The sequence below is a fragment of the Herpailurus yagouaroundi genome, unplaced genomic scaffold (assembly GCF_014898765.1).
Source record: "Herpailurus yagouaroundi ecotype Mexico unplaced genomic scaffold, PumYag 77, whole genome shotgun sequence".
Taxonomy (NCBI): domain Eukaryota; kingdom Metazoa; phylum Chordata; class Mammalia; order Carnivora; family Felidae; genus Herpailurus; species Herpailurus yagouaroundi.
In genome coordinates this window covers 51760002-51774521 of record NW_024412388.1, presented here as the reverse complement: position 1 = coordinate 51774521, position 14520 = coordinate 51760002, and the positions used below count along the sequence as shown (strand labels likewise).

Here is a 14520-nt window from a genome sequence, read left to right as displayed (position 1 = left end):
TCTGTTTCATTGATCTGTATGTCTATTCTTAGACTAGTACCAGTGTTCTGAATAGTATTACTTTATAGTAAATTTTGAAATCCAGAAGTGTGAGTCCTCCAACTTTTTACTTCTTTTTCAAAATTGTATTACTCATTCTGGACTTTTTGCATTTCCATAAACATTTCAGGATCAACATCAGTATAAAGTTTGCCAATTTCTGCAAAAATCCTTTTGGGATTTTGATAGGGATTATGCTGAATCTGTAAATTAGTTTGGGGAGAATTTCCATTTGAACCATATTGAGTCTTCAGATCCACAAACAGACTGTGTCTTCATTTATTGAGGTATTATTTGATTTCTCTCAGCAAAGTTTTAAAGTTTTCAGTATGTAAGTCTTGTCCTTCTTTTGCTAAATCTGTTTCTAAGTATTGCTTCTGATGTTACCATGATGGAATTAAAAACTTGTTTTTGGTGTGTTCATTGTAGTATATCGGGATACAGTTGATTTTTGAATATTGAACTTGTATTCTCTGACTTTGCTGAACTCGTTAGTTCTAGTAGTGTTTTTTTGTTTGTTTTTTTTTGTGGGTTTTTTGTTGTTGTTGTTGTTTAATTTTGGGAGAGAGATATAGCATGAGTGGGGAACGGGCAGAGAGAGAGAGAGGGAGAGAGAATTCCAAGCAGACTCCTCCCTGTCAGCTCAGAGCCCAGTGTGGGGCTCGAACTCACAAACTGTGAGATCATGACTTGAGCCAAGATTAAGAATCCAATGCCCAACTGACTGAACCACCCAGGCGCCCCATTTCTAGTAGTTTTTTTGCGAGTTCCTTAGATTTTCTGCATATAGGATTATGTTGGCTGTGAGTAAAGAGTTTTATTTCTTCCTTTTCAATATGAACGCCCTTGATTTGTTTCCGTCTCTTTCTTTCCTTCCCCTGCTACACTGGCTAGAACCTCTAGTACAATGTTGAATAGTGAGAGCAGATATCCTTGCTTTCTCCCCAGTCTAAGGAGGAAAGCATTCAGACTTTCACCATTAAGTATGATACTATTTGTAGGCAGATACTGTAGAAAAGGGAAGGAGAAGAAAAGATTTGAGAAGTATTTAAGAGCATGAATAGGTCTTAGCAACTAATTGTATACAGGATATAGTTTATATGTTTGTGGGAGATTCTGGCTTTATTTTTATGAAGTAGGGTGGAATTGAAGATACATTTATCTCCTTTTGGGAAGATTGACTTTTTACAGTAGAGGTTATCTCCCCCCCCACCTCAGTTTTTTTTTAGTTGCCAATTTCAGATCAGTGTTAATTTTTTCAAATGGTAAATTTTGAAATTCTTTTTGTGTGTAGTTATAAGCTGGTATGTTCTATGAGGTAGGCAACAATGTTATCACCATGTTTTTAGTTGAGGAAATTGAGTTATGGTGGAATATTCTAGATCAGAGTGATGGAGACATCCACGTCCCTTTCAAACAGTGCTTTCTAAATCTTTGACTTATATGCTATTCCAAAATTGTGTCAGATGGGATACATGAGTCATAGACATCTTTTTTTCCTTATCCTCCCCCCAAAAGGAACTATGTCTTAAATGTTAAGTGTATTATATAGAAGGATTTCTGTTCTTTGGTTTTAACAAATCAATCTCTATCTGTTTTTGTTTTCTTAGACCTTTAGTGGTTTACTGGTCCACTGTGAACCTAAATTCCCGAAGAGTTCAACACAGGCTAACTGATAAGTGACAGGGCCTCAGACAGGAGTTTTATTTGGCCAGCCATGAAAGATAGGAAGCAGATCATAACAGTGGTGGTGGTTGTAATTACAGTGCTCCTATTAATATGTTAGTGTATACACTAGACATTTTCACTGAGTATCTTTAGCTGACGTCATAGGCTAGGTTTTTGAGACTAGAGAACTCATTAATATGAACTGCAGCTAGAATCATCGACTTTTGGAAACTTACTTTCAAGGAAATAGGCCTTAGGAGCTTTGTGGATCTGAATACAAACCCTGCCTCTCTACCTTTAATAAGCTTGGGAAGTTCCTTTATTTTTGACGTTTATCTAAAAATATCTTTTTTTCTGACTATAAAATAATATATGGTGCTGCAGAAAATTTGGAAATACAAAAGGCCCAAAAGAGAAAATAAGGATCATTCATAATTTTAGATTTAGACAAAAATCTCTAATGGAGCTTGGATTCCAGTGATAATCTTTGCAAAAACTAGAAATAGCCTAAATGTTTACCAAAAGAGACTGCTGGCTAAATATGTTCTGGTTTACCCATATCTTGACCTCTGTAGCAGATAAAAATTAGGAAAGCAGTGTTTAAGAGTGGGGCTCCATGTTCAGATCTTGGTTTTATTCCTTATTAGTTATGTGACCTTAACCTCTTGATGCTTAAGTATCCTGATATAATGCCTACTTCATAGAGTTTTTCTGAGGATTAAATGAGGTATAGCAAATCTAACCCTTTACACAGTATCTGGCACACAAGTTGTACATGCTTGATAACTAGTGTTAGACCATTACTAATTTTATGTGCTGATATGGAAAGATTCCCAAGATATATTAAGTGTATAATATAAGGTATCAAAAAAGGTTTTTTATTGTACGATGTCATATGTGGACATTAAAAAGTAGATGCATCTTTTTTTTTTCTTGTAAAGTTTATGTATTTATTTGAGAGAGAGAGAGAGAAAGAGAGCGTGCAGGGGAGGGGCAGAGACAGAATCCCAAGCAAGTTCTGCGCTATCAGCAGGGAGCCCAGTGTGGTACTCAAACTCATGCACCTTGAGATCATGACCTGAGCTGATAGCAAGAGTCAGACGATTAACTGACTGAGCCACCCAGGTGCCCCGTCACATCTTTTTCTTGAAGGATACCTGATAAAATATTAAGTGGTTACATTTGGGGAATAGAACTGGGGATTGGAGATGGTAGAGAGATGTACCTTTTGTTTTTATCTCTTTGTGAAATTTGAATTTTTTAATGCCAGGTACATACTCCTTTTGTTTACTGTCTTTTTTTTTTTAATTTTTTTTTTGTCTTTAGTTGGAGATAGTATTTTTTTTAATGTTTATTTATTTTTTTGAGACAGAGAGAGACAGAGCATGAACAGGGGAGGGTCAGAGAGAGAGGGAGACACAGAATCCGAAACAGGCTCCAGGCTCTGAGCTGTCAGCACAGAGCCTGATACGGGGCTCGAACTCACGGACCGTGAGATCATGACCTGAGCCGAAGTCGGCCGCTTAACCGACTGAGCCACCCAGGCGCCCCTGTTTTCTGTCTTAAAAGATGTCTTTCTGGGCTGCCTGGCTGGCTCAGTCAGTAGAGTATGTGACTCTTCATCTCAGGGTCATGAGTTCAAGACCCACTTTGGGTGGGTGTGGAACCTACTTCAAAACATGCCTTCTTTTATAGAGTTGTTTCTTTTTTTTTTCTCCAGGTTGGAAAATCGTATTTCCTCTGCTTCTCATAGTAACTTTATTTACATAATTGTAGGGTTTGAACATAGTTCTGGAACCAGACCTTTGCAGATATGCTAAAGACATATTAGAGACTGTTTTGAGATAAGTGAAAATATCATATATCTTGTTTAAAAAGAAGAGTTTCACATGGAATAGAACATTGTGTTTCCGTGTTTCGCTTAGCAAATGGGACAGTAATGATGTCAGGAAGGTTCTTAAAGAAAAGGTTATATATTTAGAATTCTTCTGTGGATTCAGATTTCACCCCCCTGTCCCCCAGCAAATATTTACCTGTTTGTCAGTAATAGATAAAAAGTCATAATTCCTTGTCCTTTCCCAATCAATTAAAAACCAACCATACTTACAAATTAGTCTTCTCTAAAAGGTATTTGGAAGTTTCATAAACTGAGTAGTCTCAAAATTCATTCTTACTCCCTATCTCCTTTTCTCTGTTTGTACTCTTATACCCATGCCTCCATTTCTCTCTTTCTCTCTCCATTGTCTCAAATATGGGGTTGTAAAGATTAATAGGATATAGTCCCTGTCTTCAAGAAGCTCACATCTGTTGTTCCATTCTAGCATTCTTACCTAACTACTTTCCTGTGGGGAAAGAACTATGAAAATTTCTCTCTATTCCCATTTTTTCACTTCAGCTTAAACATTTATTAAGTACTCAGGATATGCCAGGCACTCTGCTAGAGGGTGCAAAGGTAAATGAAGTCCCACCTTTTACTGCTTGGTTTCTTGCAAGGAGATTGGTAAATAGATTTCAAAACAATATGATAGATGCTATGTCTGCGATATTGTTTGGTTATCACAAGGAGATAGTTTTTGATAGAAAAGTGCCACCAGACAAAATTAAAGAATATACATTTTCTTTAATGGCAGAAATTAACATGCTTTGAGACATTTGTACAAAATAAGAGCCAGAATAGCATACTCCAATCAGAAGTAAAGTTTCCTTGTCCTCCCTAATTCCTCAAGAAATTGCAAAGGTGCCTCTGAAGAGTGAGAATGTGCCAAGCCTGAGAAGCCAAGTTCTCAAATCCTTCACTGTACCTTTTTTTCTTCAACCATACTTTTATATTGGAGGGTTGCATTAGTATTCCAGAAGAACCTGCCTTGCAATTTATGTGCTTCTATCAAAGAGAATGTTTACAAACTTTTGGGCTTTCCTACTCTTGAAATCAAACGTTATCAGCAAGGCCAGGTTCTTAGTCCATGGTGAAAAGCAGTGTGGCTGGTCTGCTGCCTGTCTGAATTAGCCTCCTGGAAGCTGTTTCCTTGAATGTATATGGATGAACACAGAGTACTTGGAAAGGACAGAGGAGGAGTATCTAATCTGAGTGGAACAGAACAGAAATAATCAGGCAGGGCTTTATAGAGAACATGATATGCTTCTCGAAGGGTATTTGCCTCATCTGTACTCCATAGTTAGTTAGTTTTGTCCATTAGGGTAGATTGATAATAACTGAAGAATTTAAAGCTAAATTGCTGACATCATTTGTATCTTTGAAATATAGGGACATTTCTTGGATTACTATAATAATACCGTTACACACATTAAAAAAAATAATTCTTCATTGTGTTATACCTTGTCCATATTCACATTTCTCATTATCCCCAACAATGTGTTTTGTAGCTAGTTTGTTCAAATCAGGATCCAGTTAGGAACCATTCATTACCTTTAGTTTTATCTCTCAGTCTTTTTTTCTTCTTTTAAGTAGACTTTACTTTTTTCATATGATGTCTTTTTTATGCTAAACGTTACTCTGTCTTTAGATACTCATCATGCTAATTTGTTGAAGAGACTTGTGGTACAGAATGACCTGCCTTCTGGTTTTTGTCTGATTGCTTCCTTTGGCACTAGTTTGTTTTAGTGTTCTCTGTATTTCCTGTAAACTGGGTGTTAGATGTATAGGTTTGATTTAATTCAGGTTAAACATTTTTTTGGCACAGATACTTAGGAGGTAACACAATGTTGCATTTCTTTAATCTATTGTTTTCTTTTTTTTTCTAGTAAATTTTGATTTATCCAATGTGACTGCTACTCCTAAAAAAGCCTTTATTTGCAGGAGGTAGGCAGTGGCATTGGATGGTAACGAATATTAAAAAAAATTACAAGTAGAAAAATATCACCGTGCATTATATCTAAGGTAAATGCTTTGTGTTACTTGATATGTGTGTATATATACACACACATCATACACGTTTGTATTTGTATGTACAGAGACACATATATACACAAACACATCGACACATACAGACATGATAGATTGCATATATACTGGATTGTGATGTAAGCCTTATTTTGTACTCTGGGTCCCATTCAGAAAAGTTTGACAATCATTAGAGGAACTGACTCATTGTTTGTGAGCTATGCTGTATCTCTGCACCCCTTGGAGTGAGAACAGCTTATCAAGGTAAATTCCTATACCAAAGGTATAGACCACTATTTACTGTTCCACATATTGGGGAAACCATGTGTGATAATACAAATGAACCAACGGCTGTCATCAACCAAACTACATATTATGTATTGTTAAAAGTTCTTAAACATACTCCTTTGAGTTTCCTAATTCATTTCAGGAAGGATTTAGTCCACTCCATCTTTATGTTGCTACTTGCAAACACTTTTGCTTTGCTAGTTCTTATAGTAGATCTTCATACATTTGTGGAAAGAAGTCCTCTTCAGATTTTGTTCTGCCTAGGTAAACCATTTCCCACCTGATGTCTCCATTTCTTGTCTGTGCTTTAGATAGATGGGCCACATGTGGCCATCCAAGTACCCTGGAAGGGTTTGGAGGCTCGTAGACCTTTGTACTCTTCCTCCCCTTAACGTTCTTCATATGGAGTGGTCAGAAAGTAGCTCCTATGTTCCATAGAGTGTCAGGGGCTTATAATTAAAGAGAAGGAAGCCTTCAGTGATTAATATGGGAAATCCCTTAGCATTTCCACAGTCTGTTGATACCAATGAGTGTCTTGGGCTTTTCATCCAGCAGGAAATGGTGGACATCATTTTTTCCACATTAAGTGCTTCAAGCATGTCATACTGCAGAAATCCATTTGTATTTGTCTCTATCTCAGACTGTGGCTTAAAGAAATCATCCTGAGATATGATCCTGCAGTTTGGGAGATGTTTCTTAGCCAGTGTTATCTTCCTGCCATTTGTCATACCACTAATTCCAATGACAAATGTTTTCATAATTACTTTTGAAAATCACGTCTTCCTAAAGTTTCCAGGTGCCAGTTTGAGTCCTCCCAGGCAAAGCGGCAGAAATGCTGGCCAGGTGCATACCTGTCACTGACCCACCGCAACCCCCAAAGATTGCTAACTGTGAGGCTCACGGCCCCTCTTTCCACATCCTTACCAGGTCAGAGGTGGCCTAGATCTAATCGATTGTTTTTTTTATTTTGCTCTTCATTGTCTTTAATGCCAACTATACACAGTGGTACAACTATGATTCAACCCGTCAGTCACCAATCTTGGGTTTGGATAGTCATAACACTGGAGTATCTATCAGCTGCTCTTTTCCATTTTCTTTTGGGGATTTTTAGCTAGTCCTTTTTTGCCTTGTCTCTGATGTATTCTTTTACCTGATATATTGCCTGGTGTATCCTTCTACCCTTCCCTTCTTCTCGGACTTTTATGTTATGTATAAACAGTGCCAGTTCCAAGAGATCTTATTTTCTTCTTTGGGGCATCTGAAAGTGGGAGGAGATTAGAAGAAAGATTAAATGCAACATAATTTCCTTCAGGATGTGAGTCCTTGTTGGTTATTTCCAATATCCTATGGTGAATGACCTTAGTGAGTGCTTTCTCTTGTGAAAATTATAATGCCTGTTGACATAATGAGGGAGCTTGTGGAAATGGAGAGAATTGATAAGAAGGCAAATAGGTCAAGTATTCCATCATGTTCTTTTGGGTGGGGAAGACGGTATTCTCTCATAATTTAGGAGCATGAGTACCTATGGAATTTTTGATTTATTCTTTCCACTTTGCAGTTAATATTAATAGCTTATTAGAAGTAAAAAAGGCTTCCCTGTATTTGCCTGCTATAGAGCTATCACTAGGAGTAGGAAAAATAATTATTGGAAAAAGCAATCTACAGTAGTCTTCCATTATCCACAGTTTTACTTTCCGTTGTCAACCTCAGAGAGCAGATGATTCTCCTTCTGACCATCCAGCATGTCTCATTTTAGTAGTAGCCTAATGTCACGTTGTAGTGCCTACAGCATTCACCTCACTTCGTCTCATTATGTAGGCATTTATCATTTCACATCACAAGAAAAAAGAATACAGTACAATACGATATTTTGAGAGAACAAATTTATATAACTTTTATTACAGTATATTGTTTAATTGCTCTATTTTATTAGTTATTGTTAATCTCTTTGCCTCACTTTTTTTTTAAAAAAATTTTTTTTTTCAACGTTTATTTATTTTTGGGACAGAGAGAGACAGAGCATGAACGGGGGAGGGGCAGAGAGAGAGGGAGACACAGAATCGGAAACAGGCTCCAGGCTCTGAGCCATCAGCCCAGAGCCCGACGCGGGGCTCGAACTCACGGACCGCGAGATCGTGACCTGGCTGAAGTCGGACGCTTAACTGACTGCGCCACCCAGGCGCCCCATCTTTGCCTCACTTCTAAAAAAATTATTTAAATTCAAGTTAGTTAACATACAGTGTAGTACTTACATATAACACCCATTGCTCATCCCAACAACTGCCCTCCTTAATACTCATCATTTGTAAATTAAACTTTTTCATAGGTAAGTATGTATAGGAAAAAACATATAGATAGGGTTCAGTATAATCCAGAGTTTCAGGCATCCACTGGGGGTCTCAGAACTATTCCCTATGGGTAAGTAAGGACTCTTTTATGATAAAGGACTTTAACTGATATAGGAACTATATTTATCTAGCATTTTTTTTTGTCTTGAATACTTCGGGCCATAGTGTGGTTAAGAGATTTTATTTCTTGGGAAAATTTTCTCAGTACCATTCCATGAAATCTTTTCATGCAGAGGGTCTCAGTATGAATACATCCCTTGTTTGGGCAATATTTTTATTGCTATCATAGCCCATATGGAAATGGTTTTTATTTTCAAGTTACTACTAATTTTGTTTTTGGGGGAAATTTTGTCATATAGAAATAAGACAAATATTTGTAGCATGGAGATTATCTTTTGTTGTATGTCTCTTTTAATAAAGAAAAGATCATCTCTTTTTGAGGAAACCATATTTCACTTAAGTTTCACTGCTTAACATCTTCTGAAAACAGGATATGTCTTCCACTTAATTGATGGTATGGTGGTTAATTGGCAATTTTTTTTTCTTAGCTGTACATGAAGTAGTAGCAGGTCTTAACAACTAATGACATCCTGTGTTTGATAAAATTCAGATTACTCATGGTTTAGCCCCAGAAACAGTGAGGTAGTGCTGAGATTGGTAGACCGAGTTGAACAGCTCTGAGGAAGGGAGACACAGAATATTTGTTCTATGTTGCCCTATGAAAAACTTTTTCATATTCTCATCTAAGTCTTAAAAGAATCAGGAGATTTTAAGGCCTTTAAACTAAACACAATAGTGAGCACCCATAATATAGGCTTCATTAAGAGGACTAAGGGAAATTCTAAACTGAAGTGAACTTTCTTGTCTTCTCACATCTGGTGGAAAGTACAGAGAATTCCCTTCTATATTTCCCCAGCAAGTTTCCCTTGTTATTAACATCCTGAGTTAGTGTGGTACATTTGTTTTAATTGATGAGCCAATATGGATACATTATTATTAACTACAGTCCTTAGATTACATTGGGTTTACTCTTTGTGTTGTACATTCTGCAGGTTTTAACAGATGTATAAGGAATCTATCTACCATTGTAGAATAATACAGAATAGTTTTGCTGCCCTAAAAATTCCCTATGCACTATTTATTTGTCTCTTCCTTTTCCTCCCCATTCCAACCTGGGCAACCCCTATGTTTTTTAATGTCTCCATAGTTTTGCCTTCTCCAGAATGTCACACAGTTCAAGTCCTACAGTAAGTAGACTTTTCAGACTGGATTGTTTCACTTGCAGTATTTTTTTAAGGTTCTTCCATGTCTTTTGTCACTTGATATCGTATTTCTTCTTGTTGTTGAATAATATTGCATTGTATGGATGTACCACACTTTGTATATCCATTTACCTACTGAAGGATAAACTTCTAGGTTCCAGCAGATATGAATAACGAATTAGTTTTTTTATAACACACAAAAATGTTCTAAAGTACCTCAGATCACTGAGGTAATTCAGTATCTTGAGATTGAAAGAAAAACTTTTTCACCTTTGTATGAAAAGTTTCTAATTGAGTAGTAGGCTCAAAACAGTGCTTGACAAATGTGTGGAATGATTGAATATGAAAAAAGGAAAGGGGTATGGAAGAGAAGAAAGAGGGGAAAGATTGTATCATAAATTTGGATAATTTTTGAAAAATGAGATTTTGTAGAAATTCAGCTGGAAATTTGAACGGGGACCAAGATGCAAAGGGCTCTGAATTCAGAGCATTAGAACACTGCAGGACGCAAGTATCATCAAGCTGGCCCAGAAACCAGGTCATTAGACCTGTTTCAGCTGATTTGCAGTAAAATGGTAGGAGAAAGTAGGGTTTAGATTTTGGAAAAGAGTAAAAAATAAAAGCAAAACCCAGAAGGCTAGTTTTGTAAAATAAGGAAGTGGCCAGTTGGTGATCGTAGTGTAGAAGTTAATTAGTGACTACAGAAAGTTAATTGCACAAAATCTATGGATAGTGGTGTTTATTTTATGTTGTGTTATAATTTCTTTTTTGGGGGTTATAATTTCTATTTAATAAAAATGTTACTAATGTGGGGATGTTATTTATTGGATTTGGGACTCACTGAATATTTTGCTTTATAGTTTTGGAAAATGTAAGGAAAATGGGAGACTAATGAGGTATAAAGTCATTTGAATTTCTTTTTTCTTTTTTTAATATTTATTTATTTTTGAGAGAGAGAAAGAGAGAGAATGAGCAGGGAGGAGCAGAGAGAAAGGGAGACACAGAATCCGAAGCAGGCTCCAGGCTCTGAGGTGTCAGCACAGAGCCCGACCTGGAGCTTGAACCCACGGAATGTGAGATCATGACCTGAGCTGAAGTTGGATGCTTAACTAACTGAGCCACCCAGGTGCCCCAAAAGTCATTTGAATTTCTAAAATATTTCTGTTTCAGAAATGCTATTTCAGTAAATTTGAAATACTAGTATGCCCCCAAGGGTCACTAACCAGCTTGAAATTGTGGAACTTTTAAACTCTAATCCTAATTCAAATAAAGATTTATCTGTTGTATTATGGTAATTCTTTTGTGATTTACTTCATTTGTCAAAAAGTTCAGTAATATTGTATATTTCATCGGGCTAACCAGTCACCTGTTTTGAGTGCCACATGCTAAATATTTTAGGGAAAACAATGGTGAATTAAACACTGCCTCTTTTTATATAGAGTGTATATAAAATGTGGAAAAAATAACTAGGAAGGAGGAAAATGCATTAGATTATAAATGAAAGTCTTAATGAAAGGTGGAATTATTTTTGTTTGGGGTGAGCTATCATAAGTTTGTATACAGTTCCTGTCATTTAGGTTTTACCCTTAGAACTAGTTAAGAATTGAATTTGTGGATACAGGACAGAAACAACATTGTGGAAAACAATTTATGTTCACTGACAAGAATTTGGGAAAGGACATGCAAGGCTGGAACCAGGTGATTAGGGTCAGATCGTGGAAAGCCATTAATGCCATAGTATTAAGGTGATTTTCTCTTACTTAAGTAAAAATAGGGAATAGTTTTCTGGGGCATGAATGAAGAGCTAACAATATTAGATAGGAAAGAAGAGTTTTTTTCTTCCTAATTCTTTGTTTATAAAATATTTTAGAATTTTATATCTTTAAGATATGCACATTTTAATATATATATCTTATTATAGCTTCTTGCTCTGTCGTAAGCCAAAATATGTTCCCTGAAATGCCATATACAAAAAAAACCTTCTGTAAGTTGGCTTTCACTTTTGTGTCCTACATCAGCATAAAGATGTTGTACTGTAATTATAGGCAGTATTTACTGAAATATCTTACAAATTTATGACCCTATTGATACTCTTGAGATTTTGTTGGTTTTTAAATGGATATTTAATATACTTAGTTTCTTACCATTTTAAACTAAGTTGTTTTCTTTTTAATTTTTTTATATGTTTATTTCTTTTTGAGGGAGAGAGAGACAGACAGTCGGAATGCAAGCAGGCAAGGGGCAGAGAGAGAGGGAGACACAAAATCTGAAGCAGACTCCAGGCTCTGAGCTGTCAGCACAGAGCCCTATGCAGGACTCGAACTCATGAACCACAAGATTATGACCTGAACTGAAGTTGGACGCTTAACCGACTGAGCCACCCAGGCTCCCCGGTTGTTTCTTTTTAAAATAATATATTTGCTTTCTTTGTTGTAGAACTGTGGCTGCTGAAGTCAGGAAGCAGATCTCTGGACAATACAGTGGTTCTCCCCAACTGCTCAAAAACCTCAACATTGTTGGTAATATATCCCATCATACCACAGTAAGTAGCATATTTAAAATATGGGATGTTACTGGTGTGTTACTGACGAGGCCATGACAAAATAGTGGAAAGACAAGACCAATGGATTTTGGGTTCCATCAGTAGTCTCATAAACTTACTTGTTGCTACCCCTGTCTTTCCTGAAATTTGAGTTGGAGAATAATGTTAGGAGGTGTGATACAGGTGTTGATTTCTGAGTCAACTTTGAAACTTTACATTCAAGATTTATCAACTCTGGAACTTTAAAGGTAAGACTTCCCAGATCCAAGGTGATTCATTACAGGAACCTTTAGGAATCTGTTCTAGAAATAGTTACTGAAGGCAGCATTAGATAAATATGTGGATTTGTAGTATTGTATGTCCCCTTTAATAGAAGGGAATATACAATTATTGAATCATTGCCTTAACCAGGTGCTATGTCAGAGACATAAACATGTTTTTTTCTTTTTTTAAAGTTTTATTTATTTATTTTGAGGGTGAAAGGGGGAGAGGGGCAGGGAGAGAGGGAGAAAGAGAATCCCAAGCAGTCTCTATGCTGTCAGTATAGAGCCTGATGGCCTCCGTCTCACAAACTGAGATCATGACCTGAGCCAGAATCAATAGTTGGATGCTTAACCCACTGAGCCACCCAGGTGGCCCTAAACGTGGGTTTTCTTATTAAGGAAACTGGCATGAGGATAATCAATTTTGATAAAAAATGGATACTTATTAGAGTAAGAATATAAATTAAAACTATGCCTCTATTTGTCAAAAATTAAAAAAGCAGTTAAGAGTGACTTTTGGGGGCACCTGGGTGGCTCAGTCGGTTGAGCATCTGACTTCGGCTCAGGTCATGACCTCGCAGTTCGCGAGTTTGAGCCCCGCATCGGGCTCTGTGCTGACAGCTCAGAGCCTGGAGCCTGCTTTGGATTCTGTGTCTCCCTCTCTTTCTGCCCCTCTCCTGCTCATGCTCTGTCTCTCTCTCTCTTTCTCTCTCTCTCTTTCTCTGTCAAAAATAAATAAACATCAAAAAAAATTTTGGGGGTGCCTGAGTGGCTCAGTCGGTTAAGCGTCGGACTTCAGCTCAGGTCGTGATCTCACAGTCTGTGAGTTTGAGGCCCACATAAGGCTCTGTGCTGACAGCTCAGAGCCTGGAGCCTGTTTCAGATTCTGTGTCTCTCTCTCTGCCCTTCCCCTGCTCATGCTCTGTCTCTCTCTGTCTCAAAAATAAATAAAAACATTTAAAAAAAAAAGTGACTTTGGTGGAATTATGTATTTACACTTATTTTTTTAAAGTTTATTTATCTTTGGAAGAGAGTGCATGCATGCGTGTTCAAGCAGGGCAGGGGCAGAGAGAGAGAGGGAGACAGGATCCAACGCACGCTCTGCGCTGACAGCAGAGCCCTATGCGGGACTGGAACTCAAAACCGTGAGATCATGACCTGACCTGACCTGACCTGAAGTCAGAGCCTTAACCGACTGAGCCACCCAGGCGCCCTATTAACACTTCGTTTAGGTACTAAACGGTACCAATTATTGAAAAAAGATGGTATGACAGAATATAACAGTTTGATTGCCTTGTAATGACATGTTTATAATGTTTGTGTTTTTAAAAGTTTTAAAGATGAAATTTAATAACAGTTACATGCTGATTGGAGAAACTTTAGAATATATGGATTTCTGGGTGATTTCAATGTACATGGAGGTGATTCTTTTAATACCCTCTCAGAATCTTGAACTCCTTTTCTGTACTGATAACCTATGTCTCGTATCATACCTCAGCTACTCACTTCCATAGTCATACCTTAGATTTGGTCATTATAAATAATTTTAACCCCTTTGTAATCTCAGTTTTATGCTTCTTACTCTCTGGCTACTACATCTTATCTTTCTTGCTCTCTTGTTTTGGTATCCTGACTCCCAGCTGTCTTTCACCCCCACCAGAATCTAGAATCCATGATTCTACTAACTTTTTCCTGCCCCTCACCTTTCAATGTCTTCTTTTCTTTCCTTACCAAACTTAAATTATTTGTTGATCGTCATAATTACTCTCTTGCATATACATACCCTTGGGTTCCTTAACTTCTCATGTCATCAGCACACCCTGAAGTGCTTTTCAAATCCAGCTCTCTGCTTGTTTCATACCTGCACTTAGCTGAGTGTGGCTCGAGAAAACACAATCCCATTGACTGGTCTCAGTTTATGACCACTCACTTACGTTGGCTTTAACATTTCCAGGCAAATAGTATATTTTCCTAGTCCATTCATTCTCCTACTGTTTTAGTTGACTTATCCCATGCCCCTAATTGCTGATTCCCATTTTCACTCCTAGGATGACTTGGCTTCGTATTGCACTTGTGAAAATCGAAACAGTCAGAAAAGAACTTCCACATACTCCTACCAGCATTTGTGTTCACCGATTGTCATCTGTACCCATGTAGTCTATCTGTTTACTTGTTACTCTAGATGAACCACTAGTGAACAAGTGGGGGG

General features: G+C 37.2%; 1 protein-coding gene and 1 pseudogene across 10 annotated transcripts in view; one reads left to right on the top strand and one right to left on the bottom strand.

The window, feature by feature from the left end:
- DOCK7 (dedicator of cytokinesis 7) overlaps positions 1-14520 on the top strand; it is a 231470-nt gene that overhangs the window by 13155 nt on the left and 203795 nt on the right. For all 10 annotated transcript variants that reach the window (XM_040470459.1, XM_040470458.1, XM_040470457.1 and 7 more), the window contains exon 2: positions 11943-12048. In XM_040470459.1, coding sequence (XP_040326393.1) covers positions 11943-12048 — 106 coding nt within the window. The remainder of the gene's footprint in view (positions 1-11942; positions 12049-14520) is intronic.
- Positions 5836-7142, bottom strand: LOC121027237 (nicotinamide riboside kinase 1-like; annotated as a pseudogene).